Source organism: Varanus komodoensis, unplaced genomic scaffold (genome assembly GCF_004798865.1).
Source record: "Varanus komodoensis strain SLA01 unplaced genomic scaffold, ASM479886v1 scaffold6_1, whole genome shotgun sequence".
In the NCBI taxonomy this organism is placed as follows: domain Eukaryota; kingdom Metazoa; phylum Chordata; class Lepidosauria; order Squamata; family Varanidae; genus Varanus; species Varanus komodoensis.
In genome coordinates this window covers 3,275,343-3,287,457 of record NW_025336345.1, presented here as the reverse complement: position 1 = coordinate 3,287,457, position 12,115 = coordinate 3,275,343, and the positions used below count along the sequence as shown (strand labels likewise).

The following is a 12,115-nucleotide window of genomic DNA, read 5'->3' as shown; positions in this document are numbered from 1 at the left end:
GTGAAAAGGTGCATTATATCTAACATGGACCTTCTTATATATTTATATGGCACGTATTAATGTCGAAATGTTTAGCTGCCTTTCTTGGTTTAACCTGTCTTTCCCAGGTTAATAACAGTTCTTAGTCTTGCTGCAGCTTTATGCATCAATAGTGCTAACTTAAGAGCAGGGAGGGAAATTGAGATTTTTCACTGTTGCCAGAGCTTCATATCAATGATTGAACCGCAGCAACTTCCCAAGAAATCTGAAATATAATTTCGCTGTAGTTGGGACACCGTTACTCCACCTTGCCCAACTATGCATTACTTTCGTTAAGCACAGGTTCCAAAGAACCTTCAACTCCCAGCGAACCCCGCGGGAGATGGGCGGGGAAAGATCCTCTCTAAGTCTTTGTCACGGTGTCACAGCTTCTAGGACTACATCTCCCAAAGTTCCATGCGATGGAATGCTTTTTGCCGTTCTCCAGCAAGGAACGCTGTTTCTACCTCGGACCTCATTTCCCAGCAGGCCTTGCGGCCTCATGCCGCCGGTTTCCGGAGGCGGAACTGAGTCTCTCTTTCTCTCTCGCTCTCTGTGCCGTTGGCGAAGCTGAGGAGGCGGCGAGGCTAGACGGGCCTGGACTGGCGGTGCCGTGGCTGGGCTCCTGGCGGAGTAGAGGAAGGAGCAGGAGAAGACTGGGAACTGATAAGGGCCTAGACCGGGAGCCGATCTCTCGGCGCTGCCGCCGCAAAAATGCTCAATATGTGGAAAGTCCGGGAGCTGGTGGACAAGGCGTGAGTATTATGGGGTGTCGGGAAAAGATCTGGGTACCGGGCTGGCTCCCCCGTGCCTCGTACTGAACTCTTGCCACAAGCTTCCTCCCTCCCATCCCCGGCCCCGATCCTGATCGCTATCCATTTATTTTCCTCTCATTATTTGCCTTTACCCCCAGTCCAGCTTCCTTGTAATCTCCACCTTTACGCTCCCGTAGTAAGATTTCCCCGTAACCGTTCTCCCCTCTATCTCTCTTTCCTCTCCCCGTCCTCGGTCCTATTGAAGATTCCTTCCCTGTAGGCTCGTATGTTTATATTTCCTCCTCCCTTCCCTTTCCAGTTGGTTGTCCTAGCTGAAACTTCTTAGGTTTCACCCGCTGTAACCGATACTTACCTGCTGATATTCATGCCCGATCTTTCTTGTCCTGTGGAATTTTAGCCTCTTTGTAGTTGATTCTCCTCCAGAACCCCACTTCCCACAAGGAGAGCTAACTTCAATAACATTACTGTTGTTTGCTTAGGGATCCTGGCCCTTTGACTCTCATGTCGTTAGAGTGTCTATTCTACACACTACTGAATAGAATGGCTATTTTACTTGGAGCTGCCTCCTGTTATCTGTGTAATTCTGTCCCAGCACTTCCCCTTTTGCATAATTATTGTAGAACTTAGCACTCTCTTTCCCTACCCAGTATACTTGTTCATAACCCTTTGTGCGTGATTTCCTTAGCCTGTCTTTGCTGACTTGGGACAACCTGCAAGCTTTTCTTGAATGGTTCTCTTGGAAATATCCCAGATAATGAGAAAATTAGCTCTTGTCTAATACATCTGTATCCAATACTGTCTTACCATTAATGCACTGTTAAGTTAAGCCTTGGTGGAGTGGAGGAGAAAAAAAGAAGTGCAATGCCTCACTTGATAACTTTGGGGGGGGGGACTATGTGTAACAGATACAGTTCTGAATGCATTACATTCTTGTAGATTAACTTTTCTGTTCCTAGCAGAGCTGCTATAGTAACACTTAACATCTGCCAGTAGAAAATGTGGGCTGGGCATGCACATTATTTTGTACCTCCCTTGCTTTTGGGCAGGGAACAAATGTCTTGACACATACTCCACTCACCTTAACTGAGAGAGCTTGTGCAATACCAGACTGACTTCACAGAACATAATGATGTTGATGCAGTTCAAAAGATAACTTTCAGGAATCTGTATTTTCTCCTCAGTTTAAGAAACAGTTAAAGAACATACTGAATCTTCCTACCGTCAGTGCTTTACCTGGTGCTGTACCTATATGAAATGTATGTAGAATAAGAAGCAAAGCTGACTTTATGACCCTCTGTGAATAAGGGTGTTTTTTCTGAGCAAACCAGTTTACTTTTTGATTCTGAGGACTTGCATTTGATAAAGAAAAACACCACTTACTAAGTAAAATCTGAGACTATAATGACACATGGTGAGCCTTTGGTGACTAGAGTCAAAGTTGTGAATGTTAATATTTTAAGGGGGTATATGGGGCTTTAACCCATTGAAATGACAGTGACTTAGGGTACAATCTTAGCATTCCTACAAGTCCCAGTATTCCCCAACCAGCCTGAAATATAGGAGCAAAACACCTTAGTTTCATAGATCTTGAGCAGTGGAATGTGGGAAGCCATGCATAGTGGCATAATGTCAGTGTTTTAAGAATTAGTATCTTCCATTTCCCATATGTTCATGCTTCTTCTAAATCATGTAGTTGGACTTTCCACCTGCTCAACGGGACCGCTCTTTACTTTTCTCAGTCTGAAGCCTCCCCTGTAACCTCTGATTTGCTCCAAAGGGTCTCCTCACCCTCCAGAGCAGATTTGGGGAGTGTGTAGGGAAGAGGAATCTGTTCTGCCCACAGTGTGTGTTCCACTGGCAGGCAAACAACTTTGGATATATTGCTTTGTCTTCTGGCTAGGTAATATTGGAAAGCTATATTGCAGGCAGAGGTTAAGCATTGATTTAATGTAAGTGATATTATGTTTCTGTAAAGATTTTATTCACAGGTTTGAAAGATGCTTTGTAAAAGAAGATGTGTATAGGAATACTGGGCTGGCTGGGATAGGCTAGGAATTGTAGGACTTTTTTTCTGTTTAAACATATGTAGGACTGTGCCTAAGGACAATAAAATGGAATGTACTGAAAGCCTCACAAAATTTACTGAGGGTATATATATGACTGGGATTGTGGTCACTTGTCAGAAAGCAGACGCTTCATAGTTTGGGATGGCTAGAATGGCTCCCTTCTAAAGAACAAAAATAAGCTTATATTAATAAGATCTCAGATTTACAAAACATTTATTCAAAGAACAAGTTCAGCTTTTAGCTTGTTAAAGCAACATTATGCTCGTGTATATCAATCTTGGCTTTGAAAAGCTTGCTTATTTTTAGAGCCACACCGACCTTGAAACCACATACAGAATTTGACATTCTACTTGGTGTCATACATCACTAGATTGATACATAAGTTTCTGGAAACCATGAGGTTGGCGATGTATTTATTGAGAAATGTGTAGTGTGTTCATAGGCATACTGAGCATTTTTAGGTTTATGTAAGTTTTATATTCTTTGCAGAGTTAAGATAGCAGACTTACCTGGTTTAAGTAACGCGTTTGGTCAAAACATTTGATAAATTGTGGAAAACTAGCCTACTGTTCATTTCTTTTGGATATGAAAAACTTTACAACCTAGTCTGAGATAGTTATACAAGTTAAAGATGCAATCTTGAGGCATCCTGGGAATTGAAGGACTTTTTCTATTTAAACATGCATAGATTTCACCTTGCACTTTTACCTGTTCTTGTTCAGAGCAAGCATAAATGTTTTCTGAAAGTTGTTTTAGTTCTCATGCAGTTGTCAGCATTATTTTCTCAGACCTTGTTGGCATCCTCTTGTAGACATACTTTTGAAAACTTCCTCTCCCAACTAAGGTACTGGCTCTGGCAATTAGTTCAGTGTTTTGCAACTGCTGCTAGAACCAGAAACCCTGATCATATTCATATTTGTTGATAGGATCAGATCAAGGTAAAATCATGATAAAAATAATAAAATACCAAATGATTAATCATCAAGCAAAAACAGCAAACCCAACCGAGTAAAAGCAAAGGATTTCAAAGTAAAACATGAGGAAACAGCACAGACTTCATTTTCACATAAAGCAGTCAATGGTAAGCAGCATGCTGGTATATGCTGCCTGATTGCTGCTTCTTGGCTTGGGTTCAGGAACGGCTGCAGTAATCAGAAGATCATTAGAAATAAAAAGCTTAATATTGAGGCCAAAGTAGGGCTCCTGCTTTGTCACTCCATTAAGAAGCTGGAGTCCAAAGCTGGAGTTCAAAGTCCAGTCCTCACTTGATAGGGAGGGATAGCAGTCCTGCTGTAACAATATCACTAACTTTTTTCATCATGGTGAATTCCTGATTAATGGTAGGTGGCAGGAGAAGCATGGATGGAGAGATCTGGCTTAGTAATTTTCTGCAATTCCATTTCTGCAGTCGAACACAGCCTTTGTCTGGTACCTAAAAAATAAGTGACATAGTACCAGGAAGACATGCTGAGTAAGAAATTCCTGCAATATGACCGCCATTGGGGGGAAAAAAAGAGGTCTCCCTTCCTTTCTACCCCTTGTTTAAACTCTTGATGGTGGGGCAGCCAGAGAAGGCAATTTCTTAATCGATCCACTTCTTTGGGAACTGGTGGTGGTTGGTTTTGCTGTTAAAAATATCAAAAGATGATATCCATGCACCCCACTACTTTCTTTTTTTTAGCATTAAACTCAAGTTTGAGAAATGGTTGCACCTGATTGTGCCCCTTAGCTTTTAACATGGCACCTTCAGCTATTATTTCTATAGGGTTCTGTTTTCTAAAAGTGGTTAATGTTGCTGTCTTTTAACTGTCTGAGACTGCAATCCTATTCATAGTTACCTGTATTTCAGTTCCATTAAACTCATTGACTAGACATGTTCAAAACTGGGCTGTACAATCACAATTTGACTTGAGTAGAACTTCTCAACATGAAAGGGGGAAAGCAAAAGCAAAATATACTGCTGCATGTTAAGCTTTTTTTTTTTCTTTTAGTGTAATTCCTGTCATAGAATGATACAGTGTAGTTTCAGACTTCAGTGACCAGTATATAAGCTCCCTTTGTCTGTGTGTAGTCTGGAGGGTTTTGTATCTTTAATTTTATCTCTTCTACTTCTAATGGAGTAGCTCTCACTGTAAAGTTTAGTAATAATTCATTATGGAAATATCACAAGAGCTATGCAAGAATTTGGCCTTTGGAATTACTGTCAGTCTTGAGATGTAATTGCCATTGCAGTCCTCTCATTTGAGGACTGTGTTTGTTTTTTCAGTGATCTTTCATGTTAATTTTAAACTTCATCTTTTGAACAAACATGACCTTTGATTATACGAGCTTGAAATAGTTTTTCCTTAAATAGGTGAAATTTGAAAGCAGCAATTAACAACTTGACTGGAAAATATTTACCCTACGCCAGACAGGGTGTGGATATCTGGCTAACCTAACTCTTTCTCCTACTTCATCAAGAAACATCCAGTTATGCTATGCTGTGCAAATGGTGCACTGCCATGGCACTTCCATTCTGTTTAATTACTGTATTGGTGCCTTAGCATATTGTCTTGTCTGTGTTGTCAGAAGATTCTCTCTCTCTCTCATTCTCTCATATTCCTCCACGTAAGTGCCTAGTTTTTGCAGTTAAAGGCAGTATTGTATGAACATGTGTATATAGAATTTCCTCCTTTCCAGTCCTGTGGAACAAGATATGTTACACTGTTTTCTCTTAAAATAAAGCATTGTACAAAAAGACTTGGGAGGGAAAACCCACCTATTATTAAACTTTTCATCTTTTAAAATGAGATTTCTTGGTTCATTTCACGGAAACAAAAATGTTTGCTTCACTTCCCTTGGTGAGCTTCTGCTCAATTATGTTTCACTATTGAATTGGTATGTTTAATAGCTGTCATTCAGACTTTCTAGTGATATTAATAATGGAATGGGGTGACAGTTCAAAATTCACTTTGTGATAGTTCTTTGAATGTTCTCTTTCTGGTTTTTAACCTATATGTTATAATATGAAACAAGAAAAATGTTAAATTAAATAGGAATCTTTATTTCCTATCTTAGAAGTAGGAAACCTTCGCTTAACAGTGTTACCTATCCATGTGTGATTTTCTCAACTTACTCTTTAAATGTTGATAAATGTTACTATGGTGGTTAACTCTGACTTGTTAGAGAGAGGGAGGGAGTTTTAAAAAATCTGTGTTGAAAAGTTAAGAGCAGTGAAAAGTGGCTTTTCTAATAAAGGCACAAGTTGCTTATGTTACAGTTGGATTACTTTATAACCAATGGCATGGTTCATCCTAACTCTTACAAGATACTTTGACCTATTATGCTTGGGCTTAGGAATAGCATACCCCAAGTTGGTGTCTTGAGAGTGGCCTAATCATAGCAGTATTATACACAGAAAGAATTAACTTAAATCATGGTTTAAAATCATCAGCATTTAAAAAGTGCAAGAAACAAGACCAGCCAAGCTTCTTATTTGTAGTTCTTCATATGTTTCCTAAATAATGGTGCAAATCTGGCTGCTAGACCATGTTACTTTTATTTTTATCTATTTTATGCTTTCATTATTACAACATGACTTTGTATTATGTACCTTTTTATATTTTCTTCATTTATTTCAATTTATGGAAGAAATCTCTTCAAATATATCCATACAGGTTCTTATGATAGGAGTCATTGCCATTTAAGGTTGTGATATGACAATGTAAGAACCCTGAGTACTTGAACTTGATTTTTTGTTCTTCCTGGTGTTGGTTCATTCTGTTTCACTGTTTTTGCCAGCACCATCCTCACAAAAACAAAGCAGGAAACAAAACTGACATATTCATAACTCACAGATCAAAATTGGTTCTATTACTAGACAGAGTCGAATAGGTAAATTTCATCATGTCAGTAGTGTGAAAAAATGAGCAACAAATAAACCTTGTGGTTACGTAGCCCTCTTCTAAAAAGACTGCAAGGAAAATAATTGAAATTGGATGCAAAACCATCAGCCTGTCTTCCAAATCCTAAACCAGGATTAATCTTAACTGCCTTAACCATGATTTGTTCAATACAGGCTCCCCTCATTATTCATGGTATAAAGTTGGTTTGTTTCAAGAAGTCATACATAAGATTAACTAAATGTTTTCTCTAGGTCAGATGACATAAGAAGCTCTTGTCTCATAAAAATGGAAGTGAAAGTTTCCACTCTGCTTAAGGGAGAGGAGGAGGGAGGGAATGTAGGAGTCCAGTGGGATGAGGCCAGGCTCATTCCTGTTGTAATAACTCATGGTTTAGTGTGATCAACTTGATGCCATAAATGGTAGATTGCATTGAGTCAGTTTAGAGATTAACCGTAGGGGCAACAGGCTTCTACTGGGAATATTTGATATGTACCAAGGCATTTTTATGAGAAATATATTACATGCAATAAAATTTAAACAATCAATTACAATTAAAAACTGTTTAAATAAAATGACTTTAAAAATAGTTTCATCTACTTTTATCAACCCTGAAATAAGGTATATGAATTGGGCTCACATTCATGTCATTATGTACAGTTTATTACAAAATATTAGGCAGAAAGGATTACACTGGCCTGGTTTGCATGTAGCACAATAGCAACTATTTTTGGTCATTTAAGATGCAGTCTGATGCATGTTTAGACAGAGAAGTCCTACAGCTGATATTATTCAGTGGTAGACACTGAGGCATACAGAGTGCTAATTCACAGTTTCCTGCAGTTTCTCTTTTCCTCCTCTAAGTAAAAAACAGCAGCATTCAGTGTTTTCTTTCTGCTGCCTGTTCTAACTATGCCATGTGTGTCTATAGATGGCCGTTTGTCTTTTGAGGGCAACTTGTAGCCTCATTGAGGGTGATTGCAACTATGAGGAACGTGGGTTGTCCTCCAACTACGCAGGGTAGCCAGTTTTACAATGTCTTCTTTGGTCTCTCTATTTACATTCTTCAGGACTCATGGTAAAATTTGTTAAAATTCTACCAGTGACAAGGTCACAACAGTTATTGGGCGCCACTATTGCAAGCTGGATTCTGTAATCATCCCAACAATGGGCTACAATTGTATTAACACTTTTTAGTTTGATAAGACTATAAGTTCTGTCTGGTATTTAATGGCTAAGAACTGCTGCTTGGTGCGGAAATAGTATATATTAAGGTTATGATAAGTGAACTGTCAAATTACATTATTCAGCTGATGGTAAAATTACAGCCTTATATTTATCTCCTTCCTGAAAATACCCTTCTTACCAGGTCATTTAATTTTACATTATATTGAAGTTTATTTTACTCAGCATAAGCAATCAGTCTTAAAATAAGGACCTTTCTGATCATCATTGATAACAGACATTTAACCCTTGACTCTGTATGAGTTAACTTCTGATAATTCTGAGGAACCATGACCTATTTGCATGTTTGAATATGGGTACATTCACCTCCAAGGTGGTTGTTATTGGTGTCTCCCGGCTAGTTGTGGCCTCTTAGCTCTCATGCAATAAAAACAACAAAAGGAAATTAGTGGTCTCTCTGTAGAGAGGTTTAGAGTAAATCTTGATGGTGCAGGCAAATACAGTAACTCCACCCACAAGTTGTCACAAACTGTTTTCCCCAAGACTCCTTGAAAGCTCAACATAGTATTCACTACTGAAGAGAATATAGATATGGGTTGTATGTTGGCAGCTACAGTTTGTTACAAACTAATGATCAGATGTAACTGTTGAGTAAAGCAGTGCCAGAATGTTCTGAGCCTCAGGCATGTTTGCTGATTTTGTGGTGCATACCTAGAAAGCAAGCATATGTGTGCCTTATATCTGTCAGGTTGTGTTGTTTCTTTTGTATGCCTGTTTATAGAAGTATTTTCTAGTTTCTGTAAAGTCATACTTCTAGAACGTCTCCTTGCAACGTGAACATCTCTTTGGATCTATATCTGCCAAGATCCCAGATGCCCTTTGTGGTTTTAGGCCCTGTTTGCTCCTACTCACCTCTTAGCTCCTTTTCTTGTCAACCTTTGTGGCTTTGTCAGGCAGATAAAAAGTGGGGAGTGGCTCTGTTAAATTGTTGCCTGTATCCATCATAAGCATTTGTTCAACCACTTTCCACAGAGCCAAGAATGAACTCCTTCAGTCTATCTTAAAGCTTTTCCTATGGACCTTGATGTCTGGTTTGACTATCAATATTGCTTATCAGTTATGAATATGAGCAGCTTAATTTCAGCTCCCTCTAGCTTATTTTTAGTGCCATGATATGGACCATGGGGGTGTGAAGTAATCTTTTCTATATTCATATGCTCTTTCCCTCTCTGCTGAACAGGTTACACCAGCAGGCACATAAGAACAGGGCCATACTGAGTAGCCCTGCCCTAACAGCATCTACACCAAATGGCTCTGGTTCCAGCTACCCGTACATACAATGTGAATGCCGCAGGGGGAGCCTTCTCATGGATGTTCGTGGGAATGAAGGCTTCTGTGCAAGCAGGAACCAGAGAGTCCAGGCATGTAGGATATATGGAAATTTTTGGAGGTACAGCGGTATGCATTAAAGTCTTGAATCTGCAGGCATTTGGGTGGGTGCCTGGGGTGGAGAGTTATTTAGAGCATGTGATGGGTGAGAGCTACTAACTGTGACTACATCCCTGCTTGTGCATTTTGTATGTTTTTAAAAATGCCTGAATATGACTTATAAAATGGCAAACAGATTGATGTCCATCCTGGTTTAGGCAGCTATGGCTTTCCAGGGAAGAGAGCATGGTCACTTGACAGCTGTTTAACCAGCTAAACACTACTTATGTTCACCTGGGTATGTTGCTGCTAGACGCAAACAACTGAAGAAAGTGCCCTGCAGAAAATTGATGATGGAAGCTTAGTATGACCTGAAGGGTAGTTGCAGTTTTTATACCAGCTGGATGAATTCTTAATAGGTGCCTGTCAGCTGCCACTTCATCTCACCACTGCACCATAATCCTAGCATCTCTCTTGGCCCTTATGCCATAGCGATTGTGTGGCAGTGCTGTTCTGTATAGTCAAGGAAATGGTGCAGTTGCATATGCTCACTGTTCTGGTCTTGATGGGAGGCATTTCAGCAATGTTTTGCATACATTCTCAAGTCCTCTTTAATGTTAGAAAGCAGATGGAGTTTGAACAGTGAGTAGCTAGGCTATTCTCACCTGCTTACCACAGGAAAAAGGGTGCTGGTGTGATTAGCATCTGGCAGAAGGGAAATGTGATTTGCTATCTGTGTGATGACACTTGTTGTATTCCTTTGCGTGCACCGAACTGGCAAATAAGATAGTTCATTTATGTGTAAGTTGTAGTTAGAATAGGGTTAGTTTTAGAATACCATGTGAAATCAGCCAGTGTTGCTCTGCTGTTGGAAGCTTGGCTCCTCTTCCCTGTAAAGCTCTCCCAATCTATTCCAAACTGTTGGAGAAATAATCCAGAGCAGATGTGGGTGTGAGAGGGGCTGAGGGGGTGGATGGAGTAGAGGAATTGAAAGTTATGGAGGTCTTCATGTAATGTTGCTTTTGTCCTTTGGACATTGTAGTGACTTGATACATGAACATGTGGGAACAAAAATGACAAAACTGAAGCTGTCATACTCTGGGCACATCATGAGACGTTAAGACTTACTAGAGAAGATAGTCATGCTAAGGAAGGTCAAAGACAAAAGAAGAAAAGGAAGAACAAATAAGAGATTGAATCTGTAAAGGAAGCCACAGTGGGCCTTGAATTTACAACAGCTGAGCAAGACTGAAGGACAGAATGTTCTGGAGGGCTTTAATTCATAGGGTTGTCCTAAGTCAGAGAGGACTTGACAGAATATAGCAAAGATTTCAGGGATAATTATCTGTTCAGTGAAATTTCAATATGGGATTCTCAAGTGTTTGTCCCAGTAGCATCAGCATACTTATGAATGGGTAAAATTCTGTGTAGGTTACTGCATATACTGTATATGTGCACCTTAAGTTGTAGAGTTCTGTGTAGCATCTATTTACTGTAGGCCAAGCCTTCATGTCTTACATTCTACAAAGCTGATGGTTGTCTACCTACCTTGTATTGTGCCCTAACAGGTTCATGGAAACGCTTTCTTCTTATAGCCTCAGGCCAGTGATTTAAACAGAATATCTAGCCTTTGGTAGTCCTAAATTATGGAGTCTTCAGTAAGCATTCAGGAAAAAAAATATGAAGACAAGAAATGAATGTCCTGGTGTTATGCATACAGCAGAGCCATGGTTAAAGTTTCTGAATCAGGAATCTGCTAAATTTTCTAAAACATGTGGATTTATACTGTGCATTGTAAGTGGAGCAGTGTGTATGTGAATGAGGCATTTAACCATAACTAATTACTAGCTTTTCTTTTGACAAATATGTTAGCTCCTAATCAAGGGTATATTTTTTTTCAGCAAATATCTTCTGAACGAACACTTGAGTTGTCTTAAATTCAAACTAAATGCCACACGAAGGCTGTTAGCTGAAATTAAAGGGCAGCATGGGTTGTGGAGTTAGTGAAAAGCACTAGCTGTTAAGTTTAGATTAATTGGTGTGTGGCAGCATGAGCCGCTTTGTTCACTTTAAGTGAAGATGTTAAAGAGGAGCATTAATTCTCTCTGCCCCTTTATTGGTGAGTGAGCTCCATTATTGAGGGGAGCGAGTAGAATTTTTCATGGTCTGTTTCCTCCCTGTAGTTGTTGTTAACTACTTGATGATAGTATCATGCAGCCAACAGTGAACGCCTCCGAATTGCTTTGTACTGCCTTAACTTTTCTTACGTACATCAAGGGGAAAATAAATCCCTCTGTTTCTTGCGTAGGGCTTGTTTAAGGAACCAGTCATCTGTTCCAGGCCTCTAGACTCCACACATATAATTTGACAGGTGAGAGTAAGAATAGTGGTGATGCTGAAAGTAATGGCCTTACAGGACAGCATAAAAGCACAGTGCTGGTGGTGATGGTGTGAGGTGACATTAGAGGCCATCTGCTAGAAGTAATCATTTAACTAGTAGGGGTTTAGTGATGTGCATTTAACATGCAGCATCACTGAAACTGTTTCAATCCAGTCATTTTTGAGTCTCAAGAATTCTACACTAGTAAAGTGCCAAAGCATGTCCCTATTGAATACCCAGTCTGACTTTATTTTCATATGGAACTGCTTTCGTTTTTGTTTTGTGGGATACTGCAAGTTTAGATTCTACGTTAATAGCCATTTAAATAATCCCTTTTTGGCTTAGCAAGGAGTACTGGCAAATTCTTACTTTTCTTCATGT

General features: G+C 39.6%; 1 protein-coding gene across 2 annotated transcripts in view; it reads left to right on the top strand.

The window, feature by feature from the left end:
* The first annotated feature begins 550 nt into the window (after nucleotides 1–550).
* CLINT1 (clathrin interactor 1) overlaps nucleotides 551–12,115 on the top strand; it is an 89,333-nt gene continuing 77,768 nt past the window's right edge. For both annotated transcript variants that reach the window (XM_044450923.1, XM_044450920.1), the window contains exon 1: nucleotides 551–773. In XM_044450923.1, coding sequence (XP_044306858.1) covers nucleotides 733–773 — 41 coding nt within the window. In that variant the 5' untranslated portion in view covers nucleotides 551–732. The remainder of the gene's footprint in view (nucleotides 774–12,115) is intronic.